The following is a 25882-nucleotide window of genomic DNA, read 5'->3' as shown; positions in this document are numbered from 1 at the left end:
TCTCAACTTTGCTTAGAACACAGTGTGGGTTATAGAATGGGTGATTTGAATTCATAACCTTGGTCCAAACCCCTATGATAAAATATTCCAGGGGCAGGCCAGTCATGTGCATTTACAGCCAGGCACCTTGCTGCTTTTCATGCACCTTGAATTTTGGAAGCCACTGTCCTCCAGATGAAGTCCCATCCCCTTACTGTAGCACTTGGGCCTTTGTAGCCAGGCCACACTGACCCCATGGTCATGAAGGTCATCCTGGCAGGGCTCTGCTTTCACTGGACTCTTGGCCCTGAGTTGGAAGGCTTTGGAATTAAGGACACAGCCTGACTCAAGCTCTCCCAATGCAATAGCAACTGTGCAACTTGAGACAAGTTGATCAACCTCTCTGAGACTTAGTTTCCTCTTCTATAAAATGGGGGCACTAATCGGCCTGGCTTCTTGGCTAGTTGTGAGACTGAACAAGATTGTAAGGTATATAGAAGGCTTATCCCCCCACCACCTGACACAAAGCAGGTATTTCATTAGTTCTGTTTTGATTGGTAGGGATGGCACCTTCTTGGAAATATGAGCAGGAGCCCTGCAATAGAGTGCATTGGCGCTGGACTCTCCAGCTGAGGCTTCAGTGAGGGAGGCCCAGGGCAAGGATCTAGCTGTGGCACACATTCCCACCGCAGTTTTCTCTTTGCACACAAACTATTCCCATTCATCTCTCACTGGCGACTGGGACGGGATCACGGGGGGAGGGCTCCATTTTGCCATCTCCTGTGTCCAGCTGCACACACCCTCTGGGAAGATGAACAGGGGTTCAGAGCCCAGCCCTCACTGCAGGACAGCATGTCCTGGGTACAGCCTTCCAGCCCATTGCCCAGGGACTGGGGCCTGGTTCCACCTATAGAGTCCACGTTTCCCTTAAAAGGCATGCTTCTCTTAAAAGGAATAGTGGAAATCTGTTGTCTTTTTTTTTTTTTTCCTCACAAGAAATCTGATACTTTTGCAATTTAAAACAACGAAAGATGTTTAAAAAGTTTCAGAGAATCTGGGTTTGTAGCCCAGTAGTAGAGCACTTGTTTTGCATGTGCAGGTCCTGGGTTCTATCCCCAGAACAGCAAAAAAATCAAAACCTTTTTTTTTTTAAATCTGAAATTTGAACAAAGCAACTATAGAAGAATATTCATGGGATTATCAGGGGGTCTTGGGCTCTGATTGGATATTTGATGGGAATATTGTTAATTACTAAAGATTCATAATGCCATGGTTATTTTTTTAAAGTCCTTCTCTTCTACATAAATATACTGAATTATTTAATGAAATGATACAAACTTCAGAATTTGCTTCAAAATGATCCATGTGGATAGTGGGGTGGGTGCTGGCAAACACATGGGAACTGATTTTGCAGCTGGGTGTCAGGGTGTGGGGTTTCTTCTTATCACTCTCCACTTTTCTGTTTGAACCGTTTTATGATTTAAACAAGATCAAGACTCACAGACGACATGCTTCGAGTTCACGACTTACCACGTGAAGTGTCTACAGATGGGACAAGGCCATGGTGGGGATGGCTCTAGGATCCTCAGGGAGGTGCAGCTGCCTCTGTCCCCGCTGCCATCTTGACTGGAACTGGCTCCGCGTCAGCTCAGCTATGGCTTTCTCTTTTTTCCCAGCAGAGAAAGCACAGTGCCAGGAGCCCATGTTGGCCCCCAGCAGTCCCTGGAAGGGCAGCGCCTACAGGCAGTGTCTCTACCTTCAGCTGCAGCACGTGGAGCAAGAGCTGAGACTGGTGGGGCCCGGAGGCTTCCCACGCCACAGCCACGCCCAGGCCCTCAGGCAGCTGCAGACCTTGAAGGACTGTCTGGGGGGACAGCTGGGCATCCTGGCCCCAGCATATGTCAGGTAACCCGCTTTCCCAGTGACGAGCAGGACAGCCTGGGGACTGTGGGAGAGGGCATCCTATCCTGAGGAACCTTAGGAGGATGCTTTCACCCCGGGCCCTCTAAGCAGAAGGGACTTGGGACTCCTGCAGGAAGCATGTTGAACCAAGCTGTCTTGGAAGACACCTGCAACCCTGGGCACAGCACTTTACAATTTGTAGCCATTTTCTTGTGGATTTTTTCCTAGCTGTGCCTCCTTGGGCCAGTCCCTCTCTGAGCCTCCTTTGCTTGTAAAGTGGGAGTGATAATGGGTGTCTCCTGTTTCAAACTTAAAACAAATTATATATTTTTAAGATAAATAGTGAAACTTGACTACAGACAGGTTATTAGATGACACTGAGGAATTATTACTCATTTGTTAGCTGTGATGATGGCATAGTAACTTGGTAAGAAAATGATCATTTTTGAGTTGCACTTTGAAGTAATTAGATTTTGTATTATGTCTGGAGCTTATTTTTAAATATTCCCCAATAAAGGGAGAAGGAAGCCAGGGACAGATGGGATAGCGGGTCAAGGTGGTGACAATGTGGGAATCAATTGCTGTACCTAGGGTTTTCTGTGCTTGATAATTTTTGATGAGACATTTTTCATGATAAAAGTGAAAAAAATTATATAGAGCCCATTTCTAGGATTGCTATGAGGGAATAATGGAGCAAGTCTGTGTAAAGGGTTTAGTAGGGGGGCTTTCTTCCAGCAGACCTGAATGAGACTGCTTTTACTTGACAGACTCTAGTCTGTTGATTTTTTTTAGTTGTAGATGGACACAATGTCTTTATTTATTTATTTTTATGTGGTGCTGAGGATCAAACCCAGTGCCTCATGCATCCGAGGCAAGTGCTCTACCACTGAACTACAACCCCAGCACCTAGAATAGTCTTTTGAGGTAGCAGGTTACAGAGGACAAAACAGAGGGTCTGGGAGGTCAAGGAGCTTGGCCACTGTCAGGTAGATGATGAGGGCAGAAAAGGATTTGAACTTGAACCACTGGTACCACCCTCACTGTCCACTCTCCTTTGTAGTATTCCATGGGCCAGGAGGCCCCGTAGTGGCCTGCCCTGGTGGTGCGTCCTGGTGGGCTGGCTCCTGGTGGTGGCCACGGGAGGTGTGGCGGCTTTCTTCACTATGCTCTATGGACTGCACTATGGGCGGGCCAGCTCCCTCCGGTGGCTCATCTCCATGGCTGTATCCTTGGTGGAGAGTGTGTTCATCACTCAGCCCCTTAAGGTCAGAACCCCTGTTCCAAAGTGCCACCCTCTTCCCTCCACCTGCCCTTACCCTCCCATGACTGGTCCTGCCTTGGGCTTAGGCCATGGATTCATTCAAGGAGCCTCCATGGAACACCACCTCTGTGCAGGCTCTGTGCAGGGAGGGTCATGAAGGCCTCAGCATAATAACCCATGTTATCCGACACTCGCTCTGGGTCAGCCTTGGTGCTGCATGGAGAGACTTGCTTTCATAATCAAGTGAGATTGTAGAATTGTTAGAAATTCTATAGGGGAGGAAACCTGAAATGAAGCAGTTAAGACCCCAGGGCTGGGATGTAGCCAGTGGTAGAGCTTGCCTAACAGGTGCAAGGACCTGGGAAGGAGGAGAAGTTAAGATCACAAACATTTTGCCCTGGACCCTATTTATATCTATAAATATGAATACCCTGTTTCCTTAATTCTAAGATATTTTTGATTATGAGAGAACAGCAATTTAAAAGAAATTTTCCTTCATAATATAATGCTCAGTCATTAAGTGTGTGCACCAATTAGGAGCTATGCTCTGTTTCCGAAAGGTAAAATTACAACAAGCGTGCTAGAATTGAAGAAACACCAAGCCCTGGCCTGGAGCTGGGTGGGTGGGGGTCCAGCTTACCTTGGAAGGAGCAGTCAACAGGCCATCTCTGGGGAACCCCTGGCAGTAGGGAGGAGTTAATGTTGGGGTGGAGGCTGCAGAAGGGAGGGGCACTTGGTGACTCCTGATGCCTGTGGGATATCACCAAGTCCCCACTCTCCTTCTATCCTTTGCTTCCCATTCTACTCTGAACAGACTTTATGATAAGACTCACAACCTTCGAGAACTCCCCACAGACTAGGCTAGAATAGTAAAGGCACAGGTGTGTCCTGACTCTTCTTTTCCCAGCCACCCCGCAGAGTAGGTGCAGGGTGAGTTCTCGCAACACTGAAGGCTGGAGGACAGGGTGGAGGAGGGGGAGGAGGGCCCCTATGTTGGAAGCCCACAGGCTGGGGTAGTCCTCTGTGGGTGAGTAGAGGTGGGCAGGCTTGGTGAGTTAAGTCTGGCCAGTACCCCACCTGGCTGGTGGCTCTCACTCCTCCTCACTGCCTCCCTCTCTGCAAAGGGTGGCCAGCTTCCCACTTGCCTGCCCCAGAGCCTGGCTCCTGCGCCCAGCACACAAATATCCTGTCCCTCTCGGACCAGCCCTAAGAGTTTCCAGGGTGGGCTCGGGGTTCACCCCAGTGATTTGCAGGTACTGGGCTTTGCTGCTTTCTTTGCACTGGTCTTGAAGAGAGTGGAGGAAGAGGAGGAGACTATGCCCCCACTGCCGGGACATCTGTCCAGCCCAGGTAATGGGGCCTCTGTGGGTGGAAGCAGGGTCCTAGCCACCTAGTGGTCTTGAGGAGGCCATACAACTGCAGAGTCCAGCCTCTGCAGCTTGGGGGCGGGGCCGGGGGGTGTGCAGTCTTCCTCCAGCTTTCTCCTTGGATTTGGGAGCCACACCAAACCAGTCAGACAAAAGTGGCCCCTTGTCTGCCCAGCAGCCTGTTCCTTCCCTCCCAGCCTTTTGCTCTGACACCCCAGCATGAGCCTTCATCCAGAAAGGCACCTCAGGGACCTCCCTCTCTCTACCCTGGCTGCCCTCTCTGTGTGTTCCAAGCAAGCAGCTTTCTTCCTGAGACTCAAGTCCCTGGGCAAGGTAGTTCTTCCAGATGGAAATTCCTGAGCGCTGACACTGAGAGGACACAAAAACAAAGAAACAAAGAAAGTAGAATGAACCCTCTAATAACCCATCTCAACCTAAATAAGTCAGGAACAAACAAACCAGAGCCCCTGTCCACACATGATCACTCAGTGGAGTTGCCTCAACCCGGACCATGTTCTTCTTTCTAAGAGAAAGTGTTGGCTCTACAGATCCACAAGGCCCATTAAAATCTTCTTTGAGGAGAAAAGAGTACTTTTTCTCCAATTTGGCATCTCCAAATTTATGCCAGCCTTGGCACAATTAAACATTCATTTCACCATTTCTCTGGCTATTCTTCAGAGAGCTCTGGCTGCATGCCAGCCATGATGGCTCAAGAACAAAATTTACATAAAATATACTCGTTTTTAGTGCACAATTGGCTGATTTTAATAAATTTAGAGGGTTATGTAACCATCACTGCAGTTCAGACTTAGAGTAAATCTGTCACTCCTGAAGAGTCCCTCTTGCCCAACTAAAGTCAATTCCACGCCACCCTTGCCCTAGGCAGCATGACACTGCCTGGAAGGATCAGGTCATTGCCTCTGGAATAAACAGGCCATCTGGAGAGATGACATTAAGCAATTAAGTGCACAAATTGAAATCTAAGAGCAGAGCTGGGAGGGACCAGTGCAGGCCTCTACTGAAGGGGAAGGAAGGGAGGATGGTACAGTGTTGTACGCAAAGGTCCTGAGGCCAGATGGAACTTGTCATTTTATAACAATTATGGATAGTTTGGCTGCAGCATGTAGAGTTGGGGGTGGAGGTGATGATTAAAGACAAGGTAGAGAGGCATCAGGCAGGGTCTTGGACGAGCTGAGATCTTTAAATAGAAGGTCTTTAAACAGAAGAGTGGTGATCTGTTTTGTGATTTTACAAAGATCACTGTGGTTGCTAACGAGAACCAAAAATATTAGGTCATATGAGGAAATCGGGGGGGGCAGTAGGGAGGCAAGAGATGGCAAATTCTGGTGTTAGGATTCACTGGGGGCATGGATCCAAAAGGTAGCTGGGTCAGTGCACTCCCTTAAGTGGCTACAGCAGAAGAGTGCTAACAATCGGCATCTCTGATTGCACAGAGCCTGGTCCCACTGCCTGCTTGGGGGACTGCCCTGGCATTCTTGTTCCCACAGGCCCCTACGTCTTGTTCCGAGCACGAAGATGCAGCAGCAAACCCGTCTATCAGCCACCTCTTGCCACCGCCATTGAGAAGATGAAAACCACCCACCTCAAGGAACAGAGAGCATTTGCCCTAAGCAGAGAAATCTTGGGTAGGCAGGCTTCCCAGTCTGGGTCTCAGCACAGACCTGGCACACTCACTACACAGTCTTTGCCAAGTGTCTCCCGGCTTCTGAGCCTCAGTTTCCCTAGATGGCAACGCACCCCAGTTGTGCTCTACACTTGAAATCCTTTAGTGTCCTTATGGCCCTTAGGATGAAGTCTGAGTTCCCTCCTGAGACTCCACCCACTGCAGAAACCCCCTCTGCTCCTTGTGCCCCAAACTCCAGCCACAGTGGCTTCTACAGCTCTTGGACCCAGGGCTCTCTCTTTTGGCCAGATGATTCCTGCCTGGAAGGTGTCCACCCTTCCTCCCCAGCATTTCTTCTGGATAATTCTGCTCATCCTTTAAATCTCAGCCTGATCGCTGTGTCTTCACAGAGGTTTCCCTGGGCCCTCTGGCCAGGAGTTCCCAAATCTCAGGGTGCATTTTCCTCTGAGTTCCCCAGAGCAGATCTGGGTGCAAGGAGTGCATTTGGGAGGTGGCCCTGGGTTCAGTGGTGGGAAGGGAGAGTAGAAGGAGGGAAGGAAGTGAGCGGGCCCAGTCCTGCTGGGGGCCTCAGGGAGAGAGTGCAGTACAGTCCTGAACTGTCTTACTCATTGGTATCTGTCCAGGTCCTCGGGGGGAAGAGTCCTCAGAATGCTTCCCAGGCTAGGCCAATGTTCTGACTTAGTAGGAATCTGTTCCCCAAAGTGATTATCATGTAGAGCCTCCTGAACCAGATGTGTGTATCTGGTGAGCCCTTACATCATGCCGTTCTGTTTCCAGCGAGCCAGGCAAGCTCTGTGACAGGAAATACAACTGACTCCTTCATTACTGTGTCCTCAGCAATGCAACAGGGCAGATGCGTGTTTTAAATAATTCTGTTTTACACTAACATAGCACAACCTCTGTGCAGCCTCTGTTTTAAGTGCTTATAAATATTAACTGATCACCTCCTCACAACCCTGTGCCAGAAAATTATATGCAAATTCCACAGATAAGGAGTGAGCCACAGAGGGGCTGAATCATTTGCAGAGGGCCTGTGGGTAGCAAGTGGCACAGCTGGGATCGGAACCCAGACAGGAGTCCTCCTGGTCCGAGGACTTCACTGCTCTCTGTGAAGATTGGCTCTGTTATTCCAAAGGGGAGGGGCTGTTCTGTGAGATCTCCACTCTTCTGAGCCATGCACCATCCATGTTCTACCCTAACTTGGTGGAGTCAAGAATCCTGCCTGACTGGCGGCTGTGCCTCCTTTCCAGCGTACCTGGGCTTCCTGTGGATGCTACTGCTGGTGGCCTATGGGCAGAGGGACCCCAGTGCCTACCATTTCAATAGACACCTCGAACACAGCTTCACCCGAGGCTTTTCAGCTGTGCTGGGCTTCCAAGAGTTCTTCGAGTGGGCCAACACCACCCTTGTGAACAACCTGTATGGTCATTATACAGGTACAGTCCCTGCATGCCACTCTTGGGGAAGTGAGGGTCAATGACAATATGGTCTCCTTATGAGATAGTGCAAGTCCACAATCTGCCTCATAACAAAGGCAATGAATAGACGAGTGGTTATTCCAGTAGCCATATGCTATTGAGGAGACCCTCTGGATGGCTGGGCATGTGCAGGGAGGGTCACTAACTCTCCTCTGAAGCAGAGGGGAGAAATCTTAAATGAGAGTTAAGCTAGCACACATTGGCTAGGCAAAAACCTGGCACTAGGCAGGACAAACAACATGGGAATATCTGAGCCTGGGCACTCCATGGCATATACTAAGAACTACACAGCATTGAGTATAGTGATAATATAGGGTCTGAGTTAAGGACCAGTGAGAAGCAGGGACCAGGCTGGGAAGGAGCTGAATTCACCTTTTATCTTTGAGGAAAGGAGGCGCCACAGGAGTTTTCTCAATAAGGGAGCAACACAAATCTGTGGTATACGGATCATTCTGGAAGCACCCGGAAGCTGGGGTAGATGGTGGGCTAGTCAAGATGCTAAGGAGACATGCTGGGGGCTGATGCAGAGTCAGAGGACAGTGTGATGGAAAGAAGGATATGGGTACATAAAACATGGAAGAGGTGGTAATGCTGGGATATGGTGAACATTAGGATGTGAGAGTTGAGCCATGCACAGCAGAGCTTGCTCCCAGTGACTTGGGAGGCTAAGGAAGGAGGATTACAAGTTCAAGGCCAGCCTCAGCAATTTAGCAAGGCCCTGTCTCAAAATAAAAAGACAGGATGTAGCTCAGTGGTAAGTGTCATTGAGTTCAATCCTCAGTACCTGCCTCCAAAAGAGTGTGAGGATTGAGGGGAAAGGGCACAGATGGTATCCAAGTTGATGCTAGGGTGAGGAGTTCCATTCCCCAAGAGAACCTATGGAGGGCATAGAGTAAATCCAAGATAGAAAGATGGCAAAGTCGTTGGGATGAGAGTAGATAATGGTTGTTTCGAGCTTCTCTGGGCTGTCTCTATGATGGGCAGACTGAAGTTCAGAGGAGCGTCCAGGTCAGGGAGCTTGGAATGTGTTAAGATGATTTTGATAGTTGGATTTACTGACGTGGTTTTCATCTTTAGGCTTTGTCACTGATGGAAACTCCAAGCTAGTTGGCAGTGCCCACATTCGCCAAGTGAGGATCCGGGAAAACTCTTGCCTTCTGGCCCAACAGCTGCAGGCTTCTTTGGACAGATGTCGTGCGCCATATTCCCTGGATGTTGAAGACCTGGCAGACTATGGAGAAGGCTGGAATGCCTCCGCCCCCAATAATAGCAACCACTTTCCCCAGGCTTGGCAGTACCAGAGCCAGAGCCAACGTCAAGGTTATCCCATGTGGGGCAAACTCACTGTGTACCGAGGAGGAGGCTATGTGGTCCCTTTGGGGACTGATCTCCAAAGTGCATCAAGGTAAGGCTGACTTGATTCTTTTGCAACTGAACGGTGCAATTTTCTAGAATCCATGTTAGACTGGAAGATTCAGCCTTCAAAATGGGGCTAAGTCGAGTTCCTTCATGTCATTTTGGGAGGGCAGGGGAGACTCAGAAGCACTCAGATTATGTTTTCAGGCCCTTAGAAACTGCATTCTCAGAGTTGAGGGGAAAATCCCTTTCCAGCCATTGTTACTATGCTCATGGGCATACATGTGGGTGCAGAGGCAAGCACTCCTTCTCCTTGCAATGATCTTGAGGGACTTGTGTTAACACTATGGTAGACGAGGAAACCAAGGCCTGGAGAGGTGGTTAGGTTGTACAGGGGGCATTCAGAGTTTGATGGTCATGGGCCATCGCCAGAACATGTGCTACAGTCAGCTGACAACTTCCCAGGATCTGGTCTTGTGAGCTACCAGCCTCCAGAGGACCTCACTGTTGCAGCTGCTGCCTGCCTAAGCCCCTGGTGTTTTATGACATTCCTCCAATATCATAGCTGTCATTAAAAAAGCATGAGACTCCCCTGAAGGGAGGACTCATCAGAGCACATATCCTCTAGCCCCAAGTTTCTGATTCAGCAGGTCTGAGGTGAGGCCTGAAAATCTGCAATAAGTTCCCAAATGCTGGCTGGGGACCATCCTTTGAAAGCCTCTGCTCTGATGGCCAAGAGACTGTGGGTACCAGATATCATGATATGGCTGGCAAACTGGGGCCATTCTAAGGAGCGACCCTGGTGGCCAAGGATCAGAGCAAGGGCAAAGGGAGGTTTAAACAGGAAACCCTGGTCCCATCCAGGGCTGAGGGGCAGGGGCCTCCACAGGATGGAGATGCCCCAGATGCTGCTCTTTCCCACAGAATTCTTCAGTATCTCTTTGACAACACCTGGCTGGATACTCTGACTAGAGCAGTGTTTGTGGAGTTCACCGTCTACAATGCCAATGTCAACCTGTTCTGCATCGTCACACTCACGCTGGAGACCAGTGGCCTGGGTGTGCTGCCTCCTCTGGGCTGGGTCTCCTCTGGGCTGGGTCTCCTGACCCAGCTGGGATGGGAAATTGGGGGTGGCTCTGGTTTTTCCTGCTGCTGTACATCCCTGGGACCCCAAAATCAAGGTGTCAGAGCTGGCCTAGACTTCTTCCCCTCTTCTTTCTGGCCCAAAGTGACACAGTTGGAGCCCGAAGGCAGCTCTTCCAGCTCATTCCGGAGCTTTCTATTGTATTGGAGGAGCGAAATGGAAGCTCTGGACAGGGGCTGGTGTAGGTTACCTGGTAATAGGTAACGTTACCTAAAAGAACATTTTATAAAGTGTGCATCAATCTACACTAGGAAGCACATTTGATATAACAATTCAACATTTGTATACAACCAAAACTAAAGCTTCACAAAAAATGTTTTCCCCAACTACATGGGATGCTGTCCTATTTCCCATTCTATCCCCTCCTTTCTGCCTCCTCTTTTAAAATGTTAATCATAGGCTATTAAAACCACCAACCTGTAGCCTGTTCAGTTAATGCTCAATTTGCCTAAAACTCAACCTCCTCTCCACTAAAAACTGAACACTTAAAAAATATTAAATTATATTTTATTTGTTTTTTTGTGGTACTGGGGATTGAACCCAGGTGTACTTTACCACTGAGCTATATCCCCAGTCCCTTTTATTTTTATGTAGAGACAAAGTCTTGGTAAATTGCTGAGGTTGGCCTCGAATTTGTGATCCTCCTGTCTCAGTCTTCTGGTTGGCTGGGATTACAGGTATGTGCCATCATTCCCAGCATTATATATTACTTTTATAATTACAACATAATTTCACCCAGTTATGGTGGCTCACATCTGTAATTCCAGCACTTTGAGAGGCTGAGGCAGGAGGATCTCAAGTTTGAGGGCAGCCTGTTCAACTTAGCGAGACCCTCACTCAAAATAAAAAATAAAAAATAAAAAAAATAGAAGGGCTGGGGATGTAGATTAGTGGTAGAGTACCTTTGGGTTCAAGTCCTAGCATAACATACACAGAAAAACGTAACATATGCTTGTGGGTTTTTTTTTTTTTTTTAATTCAGGTTGAAGCCAAGTGTGGTGGTGTACACCTGTAATCCCAGCAGAAGGATTTTAAGTGGTTCAGTCCTAGCATGCGTGAGGCCCTGGGTTACATCCCCAGCATAGGATAAATATCTCATTTTGGGTGAGATGGGGCCCTACAGCTGACTCCCAGCAAGCTGTAGCATCTCCCAGCCCTCACCATAGTCAACAGCTGCACCTTCCCAGTGTAACGCCAATAAAAGGATTTTTAAGGCAGAAGGATTTTAAGTTCAAGGCCAGCCTCAGCAACTTAGCATGACCCTGTCTCAAAATAAAAAATAAAAAGGGTTGGGGATGCAGCTCAGTGGTAGAGTACATGCTCATCACTGAGCCACGTCATCATGATCATCATCATAACAACAATAAATAAAAATTCAAAATTGTGTAAAGTGAACAGTAAAAGGCTTTTGACTTCCATTGTCAGTCCCTATGGTCAATGAATTCTTTCTAATTTTGTTTTTGGAGTTATTTGTATATTTTTGCCTCCTTTTTTGTCTCTTAAGGAACTCTAAAATAACTTGTCCATTGTGTTTGCACACATAAGAAGTCTGTGGAGGGCTGATGGAGTCTGCCAAGCACTGAAGTCCCTCAGGGGCTCAGATGGCTTCCATGTCTTCCTGACTTTGTCTCCACCAGCCTCACCAGTCAAACTGGTTGACAATATTATCACCCAAATATCATTACAGTGGAAAAAGAACAAAACACCACCAACAATTAGCAGAAAATAAGGAAAAGACACACAAGTGCAGGAAAAATATTCAAAAGAAGGTTGGGTTTTAGGCATACTGGCCACCAGATGGACTGATCTGCAGTGGAGTGGCTTTAAGCAAGCCAGCTGGAGGAAAGCAAGGACTGATGCTGATGGGGTGGATGCTTTGTGGAGGTGATTGCATGAATGGCCATGTGTCCTGTGGAACTTCCAATGCAGCCCCTTTTGTCTCTTCCAGTGTGTGCATGGTCTTTGGCATCAAGCATGTGTCGACACTCAGTCCCCTGGGTCTCTGAGTCCTCTCCTCTGATCCTGCCACCCCTTGGAAGTGTCTGAGCTTGAGTCCTCCAGCCTGTCTACTGGTCTGAGGGGCAAGTGGCCTGGGCTGACATGTACTCTGTGCTTCCAGGAACCTTCTTCACACACGCAGCCCTGCAGAGCCTCCGCCTGTATCCTTTTACCAATGGCTGGCATCCCTTTGTGGTGGCGGCGGAGATCATTTACTTCATCTTCCTCTTCTACTACATGGTAGTGCAGGTGAGGGGACATGTGCACAGGCAGGGGTGGCTCTGGGGTGTGCCTAGTCACCTCCCTCCCCACTTAGAGTGGGCCTGAAGAAGGTGGCAGCAAGGCTTTTCCTTAAGTATGGTGGCAGCCTTTTGGTCCTTGTTGGTTCTAACAGATGACCCAGGCTTCTGTCTACAATGTCGGGCATGGGAAGGACCAAGGCTGGCACTCCTCAGGAATCAACAGCTCTGAGGTCCTTCTAGTGGGTTGGGGAGGGAGGACTGGTCCCTATTTCTGCTTAATTGAGACCTTCCAAAGAGCTGAGGTGAGGGGATGGTAGGATGTGAGGGTGGTTGTCCCCGTATGGAGGATACTCTGAGCTTAGATGGTGAGGTTCTTGGTGTGTTTTGTTCTTATCTGTTGTCCCTAGGAAGTAGGCAAAATCCCCTTTACCTCCTTCACTGATGCATTACACCAGGAAGGTGCAGCTGTTGATTATGGTGAGGACTGGGAGATGCTACAACTTGCTGGGAGTCAGCTGTAGGGCCTCATAGCTCCCAAAGTGAGATATTCATCCAATGCTGAGGATGGAACTCAGGGCCTCAGGCATGCTAGGAATGAACCACTCCCCCGCCACCAGGATCAGCATTTGATCACAGAGCCTGATGCCTGACTTTCACACTCACCCCCATGATGCAACATGACCTCCTAAAGCAGGCCACACAGGGCTCCCACCATCACCAAGTCAAGCCCACAGCCAGAGACATCAACATCATTTCACTTGTCCCTCCCAGCAGAGGGACTGACCACCCCCTTGACCCTTCACTTCTCTTCTCTGGGTTGTCTTTGCATTCTGTTTGCAGTTGCTTCACAAAGTCATTCCCCAAAACCTTCACTTTTTTTCAAAGTGCTGCTCAGCAGTTTTAACAATCCTCTTTATTATGGAGACAAACTTGGCCTCCTCACTAACCAGACACAAGTACCCCTCCTCAGGTCATGGTTCTTCTGCATGGAAGGGGAAGAGGAAGAAGAGGAGGGCTGGCAGGATGAGTAGCTCTGACTTGGGACACTTGTTGGGAAAGTATGGCTAAACCCAGTCTCCTGCCAGTCCAGGAAACCTCTCCCGGAAACAGAAAGGAAAGAAAGAAATGTAATTGTTTTAGATTATTAATTCTTAACTGTGAAGTATACATAAAACTCACCACTTTGCATTTTATGCACACACCTAAGTATGCAGTAAGCACATTCTCCATCATCCCACCACCATCACTAACATCTCCAGAACTCTCCATCTTGCAAAACTGAAGCCACACGCATCAAGCAACCAACCACTCCCCATTCCTCCTGAAGAAAAAACAACTCTTGTTATTGAATAAGCATCAGACCAGAATGTGAGGTGTGTCCTGTGCAGTGGCTCTAGGGGTTGCAAAGGCAGAAGGTGAGCACAACCTGCAGTACAGTGAAGCAGATAGAACCCACAGCACTCCTGCTCTGAAGGGGGTGACGGGCACCCTCAAGCAGAGGACTGGACTGCACCATTTGTCACCTCATCCTTTCTAAATTCACCTGGGAATCACCATATTTATATGTAAATATTTATAATATTTATCATACATATAATATATAATGTATAATATATATTATTTATTATCATATATATAATATTTATTTAGGCAGTTTTCTAACTGCCTAAATAAAAAGGAAAAATAAGCTTTAGCCTTTTTGACAGGAGAAGGGCTGGCACTTGAGTTAGGAGCCTGAGGAGGTGGGCACCTACCACACATGCAGAGAACTCCCTGAGAAGGGGCACTATCTTCCTTCATAATTGACTTCCAAAAAGATGGCTCTCCAGTCCTTGAGAAAGACATTTCTGAGTTGTAAAACTGGCAGGAGGCTTGTTTGACTTTTGGAAAGATGTATGTACACTTTCAAGGGGCACAGAGTTTATAAGTTTTCTAAAGTAAAGTGTCTTGGAAAAGTGAGGGTGGGAGGAGAGTACCCCCCACACACACACATTTTTTTTTTTTTTTTTTGCCACATCAGAGAGAATTCAGTTGTTTTCTTAGTAGATATTGTATTTCCTCTTATAAATCCTACAGCCAGGACAAGGGGAGAAGTCTACACAAGGTTGGAGAGAGGCCTTAAGGCACTCTGTGTAGGTGGGGTCAGGGCTGGACAGCCTTGCTGGGATCAGTAACCCCTGCTAGAGAGCCCTCTGGTGGGGACAGGAGCAGCTGTGGGGTAAGGGGATAGTGATCATGGTCTGCAGCCTTTAGCAGAAGCTCAGGCTCTTTTCCCAGGGTAAGCTCATGAGGAAGCAGAAGTGGGGCTATTTCTGCAGCAAGTGGAACCTTCTGGAACTAGCCATCATCCTGGTCAGCTGGAGTGCCCTGGCAATGTTTGTGAAGAGGGCTGTCCTTGTGGAGCGTGACCTTCAGCGCTACAGGAGCCACAGGGAGGAGTAAGTGGCTGTCTTAGCTCCCCTGCCCCCCCACCCCGACTGACTCTCCTCCTTCTAGCTGTCTGAGGCCCAGGGGTCAGGGAGGCTTTGGAAATCCTGTGGACCTCAGCAGACCAGGGGACACACCTGGTAGAAATAATTGCAGTTGCCACCTAGATTCAGCTGTGGTGCCTGAAGCAGATACAACTGGAGAGGACCCTTTAAAGACAAAATACAACATAGCTAACCTTGGTAAATCTTACCAAAATGTAGAACCATGTGGTATGCTGCTGAAGTCCTTCCTGGTCTTTGGGGGAGCTCTTGCAAATATTAGAGCCCAAGTAGCTCCACAACTGCTACAACATGTTAAGCATCCACTATGTCTTATGCAGGGTGAGTTCATACGTATCTTTTGTGTTCACAGGATACATAAGAACTGATGAAGGGTGATGTTATCAGTGCCCTGTTTAACAAAGAAATTGAGGCTCAGGGAGGTCATGTGACTTCCCCACGACCATAGAGCTTAACTTTGGCAGAGAAGTAACTTAAATCTAGCTTATGTGGATCTAGAATCCCTGTGGCTTATTTGGGTTCAGGGTGTTTCTTGTTTCACTCTTTTTATAGATATAACCAATATTTATTGAATTATTGCTGGAGGTTGTACACTGTCATGAAAACTCAGGGCTTCACACATGCTGGCCAGGTGCTCTATCACTGAGCTATATCTCCAGCCCTACAAAACCACTGTGAAAGCACTTTCTTACCTATCTTAATATTCCTGAGACTTCTAAGAGATGGTCTTATCTTCTCCTTTTTACAAATAAGATAATTATTTGTAATGAGGCTTAGAGAGGTTAAATTGTTTGCACAAGGTCACACAGCAAGTAAATACTGGAGTCGGAATTTGAACTCTACTCCTAACCTCTAATATTGTCTTATTCATTCAACAAACCAACATTTAGATCGTCTTTGTGTCACACCCATGAATGTATGTATGTGTATCTGTGTGTGATATAACTTTGGTTTTTTTGGTCCTGGAAATTGAACCCAGGCACTTTGGCATGCTAAACATGTGTTCTATGAATAAGTTACATCCCCAAGCCCCTATATATAAAAAATATTAAAATAATATATGATACTAGAAGTATTGCTCAATTTAAGGAGTTAATTTAATATTTATTATGTTGATATATAATAAATACTATATATTATATATTATATTATCATACATATAACATATATAATACATAAATATTATATATAACATATAATATATAATACATTATATATATATATATATATATATAAAATGTAGGAGATATATTTATATATATATATATCCTAAGCTTTTACAAACTTGGAATCATTCAATATTTTTCTGTAATATGATTTTCTCTTTATAGTTAAGAATGAATTTAAAGTACAAAGGCACAAGAAGAGAATGGAACAAGGTGTGATGTTGGGCACAGCCTGGATTTAGAAATCAGACATATGTAGGTTTCAACTTATCTTACCACTCACAAATGACTGTTTATGTCAGTAGCTGAGTGACCTTGTGTCAACTTTCTCTCCTTATCTATGAAAAGGAAATAGTAAGCTATACTTTATCATGGTTTTTTTTTTTGGTACTGGGCAGTTAACCACTGAGCCACCTCCCTTGCCTTTTTTATTTTGATACAGAGTCTCGCTAAGTTGCTTAGGGCCTCACTAAGTTGCTGAGATTGGCTTGAACTTGCAATCCTTCTGCTTTAGCCTCCTGAGTTGGTGGGATTACAGGCATCCATCACCATGCCTGGCAAGATGTACTTCATCTTGAAGTTCAAATGAGACTAAGCAAATGAAGTTTCACTTAGTACAACAAATGGATACTTATTTGATCCTTCCTTCAAATACAGGGCAGCTATAGATGTACACTCAGACAAGTGTGCAGAGGGGGTGGCATCTACTGGCCTCAAAGCAGGAAGAGGGAGGCTCAAAGATGTCTCTTAGCTCTATCCCCTTAATCCTGAAAGGATTCCTCCTTTACCTTTTCTCCCTAGTTCTGCAACCTTTAATAAAGACAGCTAATTAAAGGCCTCATGAATGCCATAACCATAGCCTTCATGATTACATCATCATCTTCATCACCATCATCCTAACATCATTATTCTCATTGTCACTACCACCATCATCACTATCTTCACCAATACCACCAACCAATATCATTACCATTCTCATCTCCATCATCATTCCCATTATCACCATCATCATCATAATTATCACCCCATCATCATCACCATCGTCAACACTATCATCAGTATCACCACCATCATCATAACCATCACTACTATCATCATTATCCTCAACATCACAACCATCATTGTCAACATCATCACCATTGTCATTACTATCATCAATATCACCACCATCATCACTATAACATCACCATCACTATCATCAACATCACCAGTTTGGGGAATTGGACTTCTCTCCCCGAGATCTGTTTCTGGATTCGATAGCCTCTGAGACCAGAGACAATATGTGTCTAATCCTGAATCCAGATGGATTTTAGCTGCATTGCTTATGGTCTCTAAGACCCAGACTTCCCATTTTGTTCCCACAGGGGGATCAGTTTCAGTGAGACAGCAGCAGCTGATGCTGCCCTTGGATACATTATTGCCTTCCTGGTACTCCTGTCTACAATGAAGCTTTGGCATCTTCTCAGGTTGAATCCCAAAATGAACATGATCACCTCGGCTCTACGCCGGGCCTGGGGCGACATTTCAGGCTTTATTACCATCATTGTTATCATGCTCCTGGCTTATTCCATTGCGGTGAGTGGCTCCTTTGGGAAAACCTCAGAGCTGATGTCCATGGAAGCCAAGGCTACCAGGTGGTGTGGAGTGAACAGTTAGGGCCAGGGAGACTCTGGGAACCTGAGGAAGATAGCAGATCTTCTGAGTCTTGGGTATTTTAGCTGGGTGCTCATGAGATGGCCTCATCAAATGGCAAAGACTAGAGATCTTAGTTGAGTAGGAGTGAGGAAGCATAGGCTCTGGAACTGAAAGGGCCCAACTCTTTCCAATGATGGATTCCTTTCTGCAGCTAGACTCTGCTGTTCTCCTGATATCCAGTTGTTCAGAAGGCACAGGGCTAATACCCAGGCAGGCACAGAGCACTCTTACTGTGCTGGTGGATGACCTGGGTCACCCCTGTCCTTGAGCTAGGGTAGGGATGGGGAAGTGAGGGTTGACTGTCCACAGGCCATGTCAGCACTGTTGCCACAGACATGAGGTCTGAATTTAGCAGGATCAATGCTGTTTCATTCAACCCCTTAACACTGAGCACATTCTGACAATCACATCTTAAATGACTGGAAAATAAAATAGAACAAAATAACCATAAAAACATTCAACTATTTCTTATTACCAAGTAATGTGAGAAACTAAGACCTCTTCCAACCCTGCCACATCCTGATCTCCATCCACATATGAACCCCAATCCTGATGCTCAGCTAATCCACGATTTCCATCATACTCCTGCCCCCCACTCATCTTTGACTCTTTAGCCCTATGTTGATCCTGATCCCTTCTCATTCTCACCTTGACCACATCTAGTCTCCTATCTCCCACCTTTCCCTGACCACACATCCACTACATTCTAGTCCCCACTCTGCCTTTTACCTTCAACCCTTGGGTAGCCCTATCATCTCTGCCCTGACTTCCCCTTCCATCCCTGGCCACCTCTTTCTTCCTGTCCCACCCTCAAAAACAGGGTAGGGCACACCGGATGGAGTGGTCGAGGGTGTATGCTGAAAGAGGTGGTTTTATTCAAATGCTCTAATTCATGTCAATTTGTTCAGTCTGCCATTTGCAGTGCAAGGACATTGCAGTGTCCTCTGGGGCCAGAAGTCACCAACTCAGAGCCATGTGGTTTTGGGCCTTTCTCTGACACGGCAGCCCTGGGAAAATCTGGGGAAGGGTTGTGTGTTGAGGGGAAAGCCATGCCCAGATGGGCAAAGCCCATTGTCCATCCAATCCAACTGCCCTGGAGGAAAGAGGGTGGGGCATCATAATGTCCACTTTCCCTACTTTCTTTGCATAGCCATCTGGTGAAAGCAGCAGGGGTTTAGGTGGTGGGTGCCTGCATGCACACAGCATAGGTATGCAGGTATGATGTCCACAGGTGTACAGGTCCATGCAATCACACAGGACACATGTGGTCTTGTATGCAAAGGCCCACAGAGAGAAACACACATTCCACACAAAACTGGATGTATATACACCACCTGCATGTCTGGGTGGGTATGGACAGCTTGGCCAGGCCAGACCAAGGAGGTAGCTAACACAGGCTACTGTGTCAAACAGCAGGATTTGGGGATTCATGCTCTTTTCCCTGCTCATGAGGTCTCTTTCTATGGTAGTCAAACTTAATATTTGGTTGGAAACTCCGTTCCTACAAGACCCTCTTTGATGCAGCAGAAACGATGATCAGCCTTCAGCTAGGAATCTTCAACTATGAGGAGGTAATGGTGGGGCGGACTCTGCAACCACACTGTGTCTCTGTGAAAAGTAGAAAAATCTCTCCCCACCACCCCCATCATCCTTCTGGTCCATGGCCTGGCAAGCACAGGGCAGCTTTGGTCATATCTTCCCCTTTGTCTAGGCAGCCTGCCCTGGAGACCCCTGCTCACAGAACACAAAGCAGTGGATGCTTAGGAGGACTATGCTGGGGGACTCCAACAGGAGTATTCTTGGCAGTAGCCAGGACTGGCACCTGTCTTTGGAGGAAGTAGTGGTGGGCAGGAGGGCCACCCCACCCCCGACTCCCTTCCCTGGGCCAGCTCCAGAGAGCTTTGCCCATACTTCTCTGCCCAGCTCCAAGGTCCAATTTCCCTCTTATGGTCCTAGGGAATGCGGTGGCAGCTTGCACAAAGGATACCAGGAATGGATGGCCTTCTTACTTTCAGGTGCTGAGCTACAGTCCTGTGCTTGGTTCCTTCCTAATTGGGTCCTGCATTATTTTCATGACATTTGTGGTGCTGAATCTATTTATCTCTGTCATTCTGGTGGCCTTCAGCGAGGAGCAGAAGTGTGGTCAGGTGAGTTCCTTTGGCCTATTCTTGCCTTTTAATTAACCTTGAACTATGAAGACTCTGGCTGAGTAACATTAGATGGTGAATTTCAGAGACCAGTATAACTTAAAACACCAATTTCTCAGGAAGGGAAACTAAGGCCCAGGAGAAAATTACTTCCTCGAGGTCACAAGCAAGTGAAGGGCAGTGCTGGGCCTGGAATGGGGTCTCCTGCTCTCCAGTGATTCTTGGCCCTGACTATACCTTGGAAGTACTCCTTAAAACCAACACAAGAAGCTCAGGGACTACCCTGGAGTTGGCATTTTTAAAATCTCTGCAGTGATATGAATGTCTAGCCAAGGTTAAGAACTCTGTACTACAATCTGAAACCTCTGTCACAGCAGCGTGGCTCACGAGGGTTGAGCTGGGGCTCCTCGGTCAACCTCCAACCACAGTGACTGTTAGTTCTAGTGTGCCTCACAGGTCGGGATTAGTGAAAGGCCAAGCTCAGGGAATTACACAAATCCAGCCACATGCTACAGAGAAGGAACCTGATGCCCACAGAGTTGAGATCCCCGACTTAGGACCAGAGCTAGAAAGGAGAAGAGGTGAGGTTGGAGCCTAGGTTGACTTGGATGTGTTTTAATGTCCTTCTGGAGGTGTAGCTGTACTAGCTCTCCATTCCCTGCCCAGTTGGAAGATTCCCTAAAATCTTTCCTAAAACTACATACCTACAGATCCTTACAACTCATTCTCTGATTTTTACATTTCTGTCCAAGAGCAGTGATGTGTTTCTCTAAGTTGCAACACATAACCATGTTAATGGATCATTTGGAATAGAGAGCTGCTTTTCCAGAAGCCAGGAAATTTTGTGAGGTTTTCCCCACACCAACATTCCAGTGGACACCAACGGAATGTCCTATAAATTGATCTAGTTGTGATGCTATATGCTTGAAGGTAGTGTCAATCACTCAGGCAGAGGACTCAGTCCCATAAGACTGCCCCCACTTCAGATACACTGCTAGTGGTAGGTGTCATCTATATTGCTGACCAGTCAGGGTTCCCATAACTCTCTCCTTGAGCTCAATTAACTTGCTAACTCAGCTCTCAAGACTCAGGAAAACTTATTTTAAAGGACATTATAATAAATTTTAAGATAAAATAGAATAAATAACATAAACCCATTTACTATAAAGGGTGCAAGGATGCACATGAATAGCTAGATGAAGAGGCACAGAGGTAAGGTGAGAGGGAAGGGTGGCACTTCCATTCACCCTCTGGGTGAGGCACCCTCCTAGCACCTTCATGGATTTAACAACACTCTTCACATCTTGCCATTCGAGACTTTTTATAAGGATTGATTCCACTCTACACTGCTCCTTCTTCTCATGGAGACTGGTGGGTTAGACAGATCTTTCTGGTGATAGCCCCATCCTGAAGCTATCTAGGGGTCCTGCCCTAAGTTACCTCATTAGCATAAGCTCAGGTGTGCTCATGAAGGCTTGTTATGGAACAGCAAAGTGCACTGCTGTCACTCAGGAAATTGCAGTGGGGTTTTAGGAGCTCTGGGGGAGGAACCAGGGACAAAGGTCAAATATATTTCCTATTATACCACAGTGTCTTTGCCCTGCACGGATCTGATATCTTGAAAATGATTTTGTAGTGTTCAGGAAACATGTTTGCCTTTATCAGGGAGCAATTTTGACAACCAGGTATTCCAATTATACCCTATTTTGGAGCTGGAGGTGTCAGGCAGTTACACAGACACTTTTAATTTAACTTAGTGCACAGAAGGCTGACTAATTTTTGGTCCAGAAATTCTGTTTTGAATGAAGAGATAATTCACATACTGTAACAGTCACCATTTTAAAATGTGTAATTAAATGTTTTTTGTATGTTCTGAGCTGTGCAACTAGCACAATTACCAAATTCTAGAACATTTTCATTACCCCAAAAAGAAACCCTATACTCACCACTAGTCATTCCCCAAATTCCATATTTTCAGCCCCCAGTAAACAATTAATCTACTTTCTATTCTTTTTTTTTTTATTTGCCCATTCTGCACATTTCATATAAATGGGGATATATATATATATGTTAGTTTTTATGGCTGGCTTCTTCCTCTTAGGATAATGGTGTGAGGTTCACCGTTGTAGCACGGATCAGTAATTCATTCCTCTTTATGTGTGAATCATATTTCATTTCATGGATATACCACAGATTACCATCCATTTGTCTGTTGATGGATCGTTGGGTCATTTCCATATTTTGGCTACTATGAATAATGTTATATGCATATTTATGTGCATGATTTTGTTTGGACATTTTTTTTTTTTTTTTGAGTGCTGGGGATTGACCATGGGCTACATGCATGCTAGGAAAGCATTCTACCACTGATCTGCTTCCACAGTCCCTGGATATGTTTTGTTTAATTGTTTGAGTGACTGTCAGACTATCTTCCAAAGCAGCTGCACTGTTTTATATTCTTAGTAGCAATTAAAAAATAACTTAAAAATTTATTTTGTACATAAATTTTTAATAGCCTCTGTTGGGGGTGGTGGAGGATATTTTCTGACTAGTTTACTAAATGTAATTTTTTGATACCTACAGCCTTTAAGTGCAGTCTACCATTACTATTTCCTACATTTTTTTCTTTGCTATAAAAGTCACTCAATCATTTAGGTTTTTCTGAGGTTATTTGTTTGTTTGTGGAACTGGCATTTTTAACATATAAGTGATTGAGAAATGTGGGAAAATTGGAGACAGTTTTCCATTTCCCATAATTTCCTCTCATGCCAGGCTAGGCTAGGAGGTAAGCAGAGCAGGAAGTGCTAATAATAAAGAACAAAAGAAAGAGACACTGTAAACACTGATCTAGAGGGAAATGGGTGACAGTTATCAAAGAGGGTCCGAATGTTGCCTGTGCTGCTTAAATTCAGGTCAAGTAGCCTGGCCTCATCTTTCTCTACTTCAGCTTGGGATTTAAAATGTCAGGAAAACCCAGTCATGCTCATTGAAGAAAAGGAGGGAGCCCAGTGGGGAAAAGGAGGAACACACATCCCTGGGATCCTTAGAAGGTACCATCACGGGGCTGGTGATGTGGCTCAAGCGGTAGTGCGCTCGCCTGGCATGCCTAAGCACCACATACTGTTATGCTCGAATTCGGGACCCCCAAAGACCACCAGAGACCCAAGATCGATGTAAGCAGCAAAGAGGTGTTTATTGCGAGCTAGCTCGGTCCTCCGAGCACACACACAGCACACACACAGCAACTGGTGACGCTGAGAGGCCCCGAGCCCAGGGTTTGCAGCAGTTTTATACATTCTTTGGAGAAGGCAGGGACTTCACATACATCATAGCAAATCATCACACACCGCGGGAAAATCAAATAACAACTCCAAAACATGATTAGCACATTCACTGGCGGGAACAAGTTGGGTAGGGGTGATTGGTCGGTACAAAAGGGGTATTCATTTGAACTGATTGGTTTAAGCCAAGAGGGCTGTACGTGCTGAACTACATGGTTTCCCAACTTGTTATCAACCACCATAAACTACTGGGAGGGTTATCTGGCATCCCAGGTATTTCCCTGTCTCATGCTGATTGGTGGCTGCTAGGGGGCTGCTATGGATCCCCACCTAGCTTGACTGAGTCAAGGACACCTGGCGCAGCAGATCTCTCCTGTTATTTGTAGATAAACAACTTAGCTGGGTGGGAATGTGCCTAGGAGTGCTCTGTGGGTTTTTCCAAGGACAAAGGCCATGTCCCTTCCTTGGACAGGCTTTGCTCTGAGATAGAGGCTGGTTTTTCAATACAAACAAAGATGTTGTGTCCCCCCGAAAACTAAAATAAATAGATAAATAAATAAATAAAAGAAGGTACCATCACAACCCCAGAAAAGGGCTGGGGATGTGGAAGAGCACTTACCTAGCATGCATCAAGTCATGAGTTTAATCGCCAGTTCCACAAACAAACAAATAACCTCAGAAAAACCTAAATGATTAAGTGACCTCAGGCCTAGCACAGTGGCATACACCTTTGTTCTTGTGAACTCAGTGACTCAGGAGGATGAGGCAGGAGGATTGCAAATTCAAGGCCAGCCTCAGCACTTAAGGAGACCATGTTTCAAAATAAAAAATAAAACGGGCTGGGTATGTGGCTCCACGGTAAAGCAACCATGGGTTCAATCCCCTCAAAACCAAACCAAACCAAAAAAACCATAAAACCCCACCAAAAGCAATAAAGTGATCTCAGGCTGGGACAATAAAACCATGGTTTCCCTACAGAAAGAAAACCCTCCAAAGAGAATGGTTGCAAATACATTGCTTGGTCTTTTCTCTTTTGCAGCTGTCAGAGGAAGAAGAGATCATCGATTTGCTTCTGATGAAAATATTCAGCTTCCTAGGCATTAGCTATAAAGGAGAGGACCCTCAGAGCAGCAGTGACCAGGCTGAATCTGCCCCCAAGGCTTGGGTTCCTCAACCAGTACAAGCTGTGCCCAATGTTTAAGGTGTTCATCCACCCCAGGCCTGTGCTTACAATGATTCTAAAGTCTCTCTGGGACAATGGTTGTGTCTGTAGAAGACTTACCAAACCAGCAAGTTTAAAAAAAAAAAAAAAAAGACATCTACCTGCATGCATAAAATTGCCCCCCTGTGAGAGCCTGTTTGTTCCAATGCATTTCCCCTTAGAAATAAAAGTCTTCTCTACAGAGCAGTTGTCTTATCTTTTTGGTCAATCAGGGGTTACCTTCAAACAATGCTTGTTCAGAGCTTCTCTGAATACCAACCACGGGTGTGGTATTAGTAGCCTTGGGTTGCTAGAATAGTATCACACACCAGATGGCTTAAACAACAGAGAGTTATTGTTTCATAATAACTCTGGAACCCAGAAGTCTAAGGTCAAGGTATTACTGGGCCATGTTTCTTCTGCGGTACTAGGGAATAATCTATACCTTTTCCAGCTTTTGAATTTCTTAGTAAGCCTTGGTGTTCCTTAGCTTGTAGATGAATCACTTCTGTCCTGGCATTTGGCATTTTCTGTGACGCTTCTCATCAGGGTGCCAGTCATATTGGATTAGGGATCCACCCTACTGCAGTATGACTTGAATTAACTAATGCATGACTCTATCCCAACACAGTCATACTCTGAAGAGGTGGGTTAGGACTTTGACCTATCTCTTTAGGGGACACAATCCAATCCATGATAGTTTCTGGACCAAATAAATGTGAGTAATGCTGGATGATTATACTTTATGCAAGTTCTTTGGCATGAAATTGTCAAGTTTTGGTTTGCTCAGTGTGCACTGTAGGATCTCCTGGCATCCACAATGATTCCCAGACTTCTCAGGCCAAGGTTCCAGATACTGAAGCACCTCATCAGGGTGAATGTTCCTACATGACACTCCAGGAACTGTGATCTCCACTGGTGGTCCTAAGCTGTGGCTGCATGCTAGAACCCCTAGACTTCACCCCAACACATCAAATCTCTGGGCTGGGACCCAGGCATCAATATTTTTGAAGCTCCCTAGAGGACTCCAAGGGGAAGAGAGACTTGATAAGGATGCTGAACTTGGGAACCACAAGTCTGGAGAAAAAAGGACTTACAGCCATTGGTGTAGATGACTGAACACTTCCCTCCCCACACAGGAAATGATCTTCCTCACACATCCCTTATAGCAGATACTGGAGGTGCCCTAACCCAAATCCATCCCATTGCTAGGAGAAACACGACTTTGTTCAGTTAGGCATCCATACCTCCTGTTACCGCTGTTGCTTCCCCAATGTTGAAGTATAACACCAGAGAAGCATGACGAGGCAAGTTTATAGTGGAAAGTAGAGGCTTTATTAAAGGACAGCAGAAAAGACTTCTCCTGGAGGAAGAAGGGGACCCAAGAGATGGAATCTGTGGAAGCACAGTTGTCTCCCATTTTTATAGCTGAAGTCTTCATTTAGCTTTCCCACATTCCTGTCACATTCCTGTCCTTTGTTCTGTCAAGGGTGGGGTACAGGTGGGCGGGGTACAGGTGGGCCAAATAAGT

At 46.2% G+C, this 25882-nt stretch overlaps 2 protein-coding genes across 3 annotated transcripts in view; one reads left to right on the top strand and one right to left on the bottom strand.

The window, feature by feature from the left end:
• Pkd1l3 (polycystin 1 like 3, transient receptor potential channel interacting) overlaps positions 1-24472 on the top strand; it is an 81925-nt gene extending 57453 nt beyond the window's left edge. For both annotated transcript variants that reach the window (XM_076838826.2, XM_076838825.2), the window contains exons 31-43: positions 1659-1884; positions 2942-3146; positions 4396-4492; positions 6018-6155; positions 7405-7590; positions 8710-9037; positions 9913-10046; positions 12252-12379; positions 14650-14810; positions 17392-17602; positions 19192-19293; positions 19738-19869; positions 24190-24472. In XM_076838826.2, coding sequence (XP_076694941.2) covers positions 1659-1884; positions 2942-3146; positions 4396-4492; positions 6018-6155; positions 7405-7590; positions 8710-9037; positions 9913-10046; positions 12252-12379; positions 14650-14810; positions 17392-17602; positions 19192-19293; positions 19738-19869; positions 24190-24351 — 2210 coding nt within the window. In that variant the 3' untranslated portion in view covers positions 24352-24472. The remainder of the gene's footprint in view (positions 1-1658; positions 1885-2941; positions 3147-4395; positions 4493-6017; positions 6156-7404; positions 7591-8709; positions 9038-9912; positions 10047-12251; positions 12380-14649; positions 14811-17391; positions 17603-19191; positions 19294-19737; positions 19870-24189) is intronic.
• Positions 1-25882, bottom strand: part of Gan (gigaxonin) — a 383888-nt gene that overhangs the window by 179315 nt on the left and 178691 nt on the right. The window lies entirely within an intron of this gene.

This window comes from Callospermophilus lateralis, chromosome 18 (genome assembly GCF_048772815.1).
Source record: "Callospermophilus lateralis isolate mCalLat2 chromosome 18, mCalLat2.hap1, whole genome shotgun sequence".
In the NCBI taxonomy this organism is placed as follows: domain Eukaryota; kingdom Metazoa; phylum Chordata; class Mammalia; order Rodentia; family Sciuridae; genus Callospermophilus; species Callospermophilus lateralis.
The sequence above is the reverse complement of the archived record's forward strand: the minus strand, read 5'-3'. Positions and strand labels throughout refer to the sequence as shown.